This window comes from Astatotilapia calliptera, chromosome 3 (assembly GCF_900246225.1).
Source record: "Astatotilapia calliptera chromosome 3, fAstCal1.2, whole genome shotgun sequence".
NCBI classification, from domain to species: domain Eukaryota; kingdom Metazoa; phylum Chordata; class Actinopteri; order Cichliformes; family Cichlidae; genus Astatotilapia; species Astatotilapia calliptera.
This window is the reverse complement of record NC_039304.1, coordinates 39,243,712-39,250,921: the sequence shown is the minus strand read 5'-3', so window position 1 is coordinate 39,250,921 and position 7,210 is coordinate 39,243,712. Positions and strand designations below refer to the sequence as shown.

The 7,210-nt window shown below is 40.5% G+C and overlaps 1 protein-coding gene and 1 pseudogene across 1 annotated transcript; both read right to left on the bottom strand.

Annotated features, from left to right (window-relative positions):
• Positions 1-615: 615 nt before the first annotated feature.
• On the bottom strand, positions 616-2,833 carry LOC113019503 (tripartite motif-containing protein 16-like; annotated as a pseudogene).
• A 1,645-nt stretch (positions 2,834-4,478) lies between these two features.
• Positions 4,479-6,795, bottom strand: LOC113013298 (tripartite motif-containing protein 16-like). The gene has a single exon (XM_026154099.1). It carries the CDS (start codon positions 6,473-6,475, stop codon positions 4,811-4,813), a length of 1,665 nt encoding a protein of 554 aa, XP_026009884.1. The 5' UTR covers positions 6,476-6,795; the 3' UTR covers positions 4,479-4,810.
• Positions 6,796-7,210: the final 415 nt, after the last annotated feature.

Below are 7,210 nucleotides of genomic sequence, written 5' to 3'. Positions count from 1 at the left end.
GACAGTAGCTCTCGGGGACTGAACTTTTTTTTAAATTATTTGAACATATGTGTATTGTTTGTGTATTTATACACAAACAATACGCATATGCTTTCATGCTTTCAATTGTGTAATTTAAGTGATCTAGGTAGCTCTGTTGTGGAAATTCAGTTTAACGCTAGCAACGTAGCTGTTTAGTTTCAGTTTCAACAATTTACTGGACAAAGTTACATGCAAGTTACATGCAAGACAGAGACATTCCTGCCTCTGTCAAACAAAAGTGGAAAATATATTTGTTTTACATTTAATCATAATAAAGAAATAAACTGTTGGTAGATCAACGTTTTACAACGAATCATCCATCAGTAAAAATGTTACTCAATTCCAATACAACAAATTCAACTCTCATATAAAAAAAATCCAACCCTGCAGTTGGACGCAAACTTTCTAATCTGACATCACAAAGTTATTCTGAAGCTGTAAATCTAATTAAAAACTCCCCAAAACTACTATGAGAAAACCCTTAAAAGGTTCAATGAAAAAAGAAAAATTCTTTACATATAAAATCAACAATCTTCACATTTCAGAAACTGGAACCAGCTTTAAATGTTACTAAAATAATGATAAAACAATCAATTCTCTAATCATTGACTAACTGATGAATCAACTGATGCAGCTTCAATATATTGTTGCATTTGACAACCCACTACAGCAACTACAGAATAAAACCACTAACCAGATTGATTAAAGATTTCAAACATGCTGAATATGAAGAGTAGTATAATTTAACTCACATTATCAGCCATAAGAACAAATTAAGATTTATAATGATGTAAGGTATATAAATGTAAGTACAATTTGAATCAATGGGCCACTGAACTTCTCAGCTTCTAAAATGTAAAGCCTCATTTAGAAACTACACAAATATAGTGATCAGGGATCAACATGAACATATCTTCTCTGTCTATTTGACTTTAATCAACTCTGCACTGTCTCCAACTTCAGAAAGATAAAGTCCAGCATGGAGCGGCTGAGTGAATGTGGTCTGGACTCTGTGCAGGAGAGTCATGGTTTCAGAGACGCTGTAGAAAGACAGAATACCTGCTCTGTGATCCAGGTACACTCCTACTCTGAGGACCTGAGAGGAGAGTTCGGACATCGTTGTGCCAAAATTGAAAAATGTTTTTGTAACAATTTAATACCCAAGATTTCTCATTCCATCCAAAACCACATTTATTGAGGCCCCCTGCTCTGCTGATATTCTTGTATGTGACTGCTATAAAAACCATTTCCCCTCTCCACTCCACCTCCCAGTAACAACGTCCAGTCAGGCTCTCTGTACTCAGGATCTGATGGCATGAAGTGAATCTGTCTGGATGATCAGAATAAGACTGTTGTTGTTTCATTAATGTTACTTTTCTGTTCCCGTCAGATAATAACAGATGTGTGCTTGCTGTGTTTGGATCCAGTGTGATTTCATGTGAATGTTTTAAGAATCCAGCTCTGGTCTTTGGCTCTGCTGGTGACAGTAAAACATCCACTTCAGTGACTGTCAGTGAGATGTTTGTCCATTCCTCTCTCAGAGTGTCCTGTAGTTTATCTCTGGTCTCTGACACAGCTGCTGTCACATCCTCAAAGTACCTCAGAGGACGAATATTGATGCTGGATGAGTGTGTAGACTCACTGAGTGCTGACAGTGAGGGGTAGTTGTGTAGAAACTGGTTGTGATCCTCTGTGTGTGAGAGCTGCTCCAGCTCGCCGTCTGTCCTCTTCAGCTCAGCAATCTCCTGCTCCAGCTTCTCCTGAAGCTCTTTGACTCGACTCACTTCAGTTTCCTGCTGGGATCTGACCTGCTGCTTCACATCAGAGCTTCTTTTCTGGAGGAGACGGATCAGCTCAGTGAACATCTTCTCACTGTCCTCCACTGCTTTATCAGCAGAGCCATTGATGGCCTCCACCTCCTGTTGAAGCAGCTTCACATCTTTCTCTCGCTCCTGGATTCTCTGCTGGATGTTTAGTCGTCTCACCTCGAGCTCCTTCTGCTTCTCAGTCCTTTCTGCTGCAGCTGGGACTGTTTCATGGCCTTTATGTTCATCCATTGTGCAGAGATAACAGATACTCTGCTGATCAGTACGACAGAAAATCTTCATCCCTTCATCATCACAAGAGCAGATGTTCTCCTGGAGCTTCTTGGAGGGGGCCACCAGCTTGTGTTTTTCAAAGGCAGGAGACTCAAAATGAAGCAGAATATGTTTCTCACAGTAGGAGATCACACATACCAGACAGGACTTGATGGCTTTCAGCTTCCTCCCAGTGCAGACATCACAGGCCACATCTTCAGGTCCAGCAAAGCATTGCTCACCTGCAGCAGCTTGGAGTCCAGTGTGCTTCAGCTGCTCCACTAAAGTTGCAAACATGACGTTTTTCTCCAGGACAGGCCTCGGTTTGAAAGTCTTCCTGCACTGAGGGCAGCTGTGGATTCCCTTCCTATCCTCTTCATCCCAGAAACTTTTAATACAGTTCATGCAGTAGCTGTGTCCACAGGCTGTAGTCACTGGATCCTTCAGTAGATCCAAACAGATGGAACAAGAGAAGGTTTCTCGGTCCAGCTGAACTCCTTTCTGTGCCATTTCTCCTCTGTGTCAGTGACTGTGTGAGTTTCTCTTCCTTATAACTGAAACTAGTCCGAGCTCTGATCACAGCAACATATGTTTCTGCAGTGAACAAAGCCCCTCAGCTCTTACACATCACCACATGTTGGTTACACCAATGTTCAAAGTGCACAAGTACATTGGACATCAATGTCTCACAGTCGTCACATGGCCAGACTCTAAACCTGTAACTGTCAGAATAGCAGAGGCTGCTGCATTAAGTAAATCATATATATAGCAGGGTTAGATTAGCAGACATGTGCTGACTAACAAAAGCCTGTGTTATTGCTGGTTGTCCAAGCTTTTTTGTTTTTAGTCAGTGAGAGATGTTTCTGGTGGACGAGAGCTAGATAAATGCCACTGCATTGCTTTACACAACATAAGGTCAGCAGACCCTGCACATATAAATACATACATAACTGCAAAAAGTTAGTAACTCAAAAGAATTTTGCATCTTGTTTTGCATTTATAATAGCTGCTGTACAAGAAATAACCATGTTCTTTACATAAAAATAATTATTTTTTCATCTTTTTCCATCTGATGTGGCGAGCACTTTGTCCCCTTTACTGCCTATTAGGAAAATATATTTTCTAGTGCTTATTTGCTGTGTATTTTGTTTTATGCATTTAATAACAGGCCAGTATATTAGATGCCACCTTTTAGTTATAAACTGTGTCATAGGTCATTAGATTGCTTAGCAAGTCTGAAACTGTGCAGAACAGGAAGCTTTGTGCAGAGTTGCAGAGGACATCGTCTATTTTTATGCTGGAAAATCTAGAGAAATTCGGGAGAATGGTGGCTCCAGGAGATTTTCGGGAGGGGCACTGAAATTTGGGACTCTCCCGGAAAAATCGGGAGGGTTGGCATGTATGCATATTTGGTGGTGTTTGTAATGTGACAGAAGAGACAGAAGCTGGGGGATGTTTGGTCATTTGTTCTTACACAGGCTGTTGGGCAATTATATAATATGTTCAACCAAGTTTCCAAACCAAATTTGTGTAAAGTTGCAAATAAAAATAAAAACTCTATAAAATGCCTTTTTCTGCATCTAGAGACAATATTGTGGTTTCAACGCTTTTACTACATGAATAGTCGCATCCTTGTTTCGACACACCTGAATCAAATGAATGGCTTGTAAGCAGGAAATTGCCACACTTGATAGCCTGCTGACGAGGTAATTCAACCATTTGATTCAGCTGTGTTGGAGTAGGGCTGAGTCTAAAAGCTGCAGGACAGTAGCTCTCGGGGACTGAACTTTTTTTTAAATTATTTGAACATATGTGTATTGTTTGTGTATTTATACACAAACAATACACATATGCTTTCATGCTTTCAATTGTGTAATTTAAGTGATCTAGGTAGCTCTGTTGTGGAAATTCAGTTTAACGCTAGCAACGTAGCTGTTTAGTTTCAGTTTCAACAATTTACTGGACAAAGTTACATGCAAGTTACATGCAAGACAGAGACATTCCTGCCTCTGTCAAACAAAAGTGGAAAATATATTTGTTTTACATTTAATCATAATAAAGAAATAAACTGTTGGCAGATCAACATTTTACAACGAATCATCCATCAGTAAAAATGTTACTCAATTCCAATACAACAAATTCAACTATCATATAAAAAAAAATCCAACCCTGCAGTTGGACGCAAACTTTCTAATCTGACATCACAAAGTTATTCTGAAGCTGTAAATCTAATTAAAAACTCCCCAAAACTACTATGAGAAAACCCTTAAAAGGTTCAATGAAAAAAGAAAAATTCTTTACATATAAAATCAACAATCTTCACATTTCAGAAACTGGAACCAGCTTTAAATGTTACTAAAATAATGATAAAACAATCAATTCTCTAATCATTGACTAACTGATGAATCAACTGATGCAGCTTCAATATATTGTTGCATTTGACAACCCACTACAGCAACTACAGAATAAAACCACTAACCAGATTGATTAAAGATTTCAAACATGCTGAATATGAAGAGTAGTATAATTTAACTCACATTATCAGCCATAAGAACAAATTAAGATTTATAATGATGTAAGGTATATAAATGTAAGTACAATTTGAATCAATGGGCCACTGAACTTCTCAGCTTCTAAAATGTAAAGCCTCATTTAGAAACTACACAAGTACATATAATGATCAGGGATCAACATGAACCTGTCTTCTCTGTCTATTTGACTTTAATCAGCTCTGCACTGTCTCCAACTTCAGAAAGATAAAGTCCAGCATGGAGCGGCTGAGTGAATGTGGTCTGGACTCTGTGCAGGAGAGTCATGGTTTCAGAGACGCTGTAGAAAGACAGAATACCTGCTCTGTGATCCAGGTACACTCCTACTCTGGAGGAACGAGGACCTGAGAGGAGAGTTCGGACATCGTTGTGCCAAAATTGAAAAATGTTTTTGTAACAATTTAATACCCAAGATTTCTCATTCCATCCAAAACCACATTTATTGAGGCCCCCTGCTCTGCTGATATTCTTGTATGTGACTGCTATAAAAACCATTTCCCCTCTCCACTCCACCTCCCAGTAACAACGTCCAGTCAGGCTCTCTGTACTCAGGATCTGATGGCATGAAGTGAATCTGTCTGGATGATCAGAATAAGACTGTTGTTGTTTCATTAATGTTACTTTTCTGTTCCCGTCAGATAATAACAGATGTGTGCTTGCTGTGTTTGGATCCAGTGTGATTTCATGTGAATATTTTAAGAATCCAGCTCTGGTCTTTGGCTCTGGTGGTGACAGTAAAACATCCACTTCAGTGACTGTCAGTGAGATGTTCGTCCATTCCTCTCTCAGAGTGTCCTGTAGTTTATCTCTGGTCTCTGACACAGCTGCTGTCACATCCTCAAAGTACCTCAGAGGACGAATATTGATGCTGGATGAGTGTGTAGACTCACTGAGTGCTGACAGTGAGGGGTAGTTGTGTAGAAACTGGTTGTGATCCTCTGTGTGTGAGAGCTGCTCCAGCTCGCCGTCTGTCCTCTTCAGCTCAGCAATCTCCTGCTCCAGCTTCTCCTGAAGCTCTTTGACTCGACTCACTTCAGTTTCCTGCTGGGATCTGACCTGCTGCTTCACATCAGAGCTTCTTTTCTGGATGAGACGGATCAGCTCAGTGAACATCTTCTCACTGTCCTCCACTGCTTTATCAGCAGAGCCAATGATGGCCTCCACCTCCTGTTGAAGCAGCTTCACATCTTTCTCTCGCTCCTGGATTCTCTGCTGGATGTTTAGTCGTCTCACCTCGAGCTCCTTCTGCTTCTCAGTCCTTTTTGCTGCAGCTGGGACTGTTTCATGGCCTTTATGTGCATCCATTGTGCAGAGATAACAGATACTCTGCTGATCAGTACGACAGAAAATCTTCATCACCTCATCATCACAAGAGCAGATGTTCTCCTGGAGCTTCTTGGAGGGGGCCACCAGCTTGTGTTTTTTAAAGGCAGGAGACTCAAAATGAAGCAGAATATGTTTCTCACAGTAGGAGATCAGACACACCAGACAGGACTTGATGGCTTTCAGCTTCCTCCCAGTGCAGACATCACAGGCCACATCTTCAGGTCCAGCATAGCATTGCTCACCTGCAGCAGCTTGGAGTCCAGTGTGCTTCAGCTGCTCCACTAAAGTTGCAAACATGACGTTTTTCTCCAGGACAGGCCTCGGTTTGAAAGTCGTCCTGCACTGAGGGCAGCTGTGGATTCCCTTCCTGTCCTCTTCATCCCAGAAACTTTTAATACAGTTCATGCAGTAGCTGTGTCCACAGGCTGTAGTCACTGGATCCTTCAGTAGATCCCAATCTTGTTTTGCATTTATAATAGCTGCTGTACAAGAAATAACCATGTTCTTTACATAAAAATAATTATTTTTTCATCTTTTTCCATCTGATGTGACGAACACTTTGTCCCCTTTACTGCCTATTAGGAAAATATATTTTCTAGTGCTTATTTGCTGTGTATTTTGTTTTATGCATTTAATAACAGGCCAGTATATTAGATGCCACCTTTTAGTTATAAACTGTGTCATAGGTCATTAGATTGCTTAGCAAGTCTGAAACTGTGCAGAACAGGAAGCTTTGTGCAGAGTTGCAGAGGACATCGTCTATTTTTATGCTGGAAAATCTAGAGAAATTCGGGAGAATGGTGGCTCCAGGAGATTTTCGGGAGGGGCACTGAAATTTGGGACTCTCCCGGAAAAATCGGGAGGGTTGGCATGTATGCATATTTGGTGGTGTTTGTAATGTGACAGAAGAGACAGAAGCTGGGGGATGTTTGGTCATTTGTTCTTACACAGGCTGTTGGGCAATTATATAATATGTTCAACCAAGTTTCCAAACCAAATTTGTGTAAAGTTGCAAATAAAAATAAAAACTCTATAAAATGCCTTTTTCTGCATCTAGAGACAATATTGTGGTTTCAACGCTTTTACTACATGAATAGTCGCATCCTTGTTTCGACACACCTGAATCAAATGAATGGCTTGTAAGCAGGAAATTGCCACACTTGATAGCCTGCTGACGAGGTAATTCAACCATTTGATTCAGCTGTGTTGGAGTAGGGCTGAGTCTAAAAGCTGCAG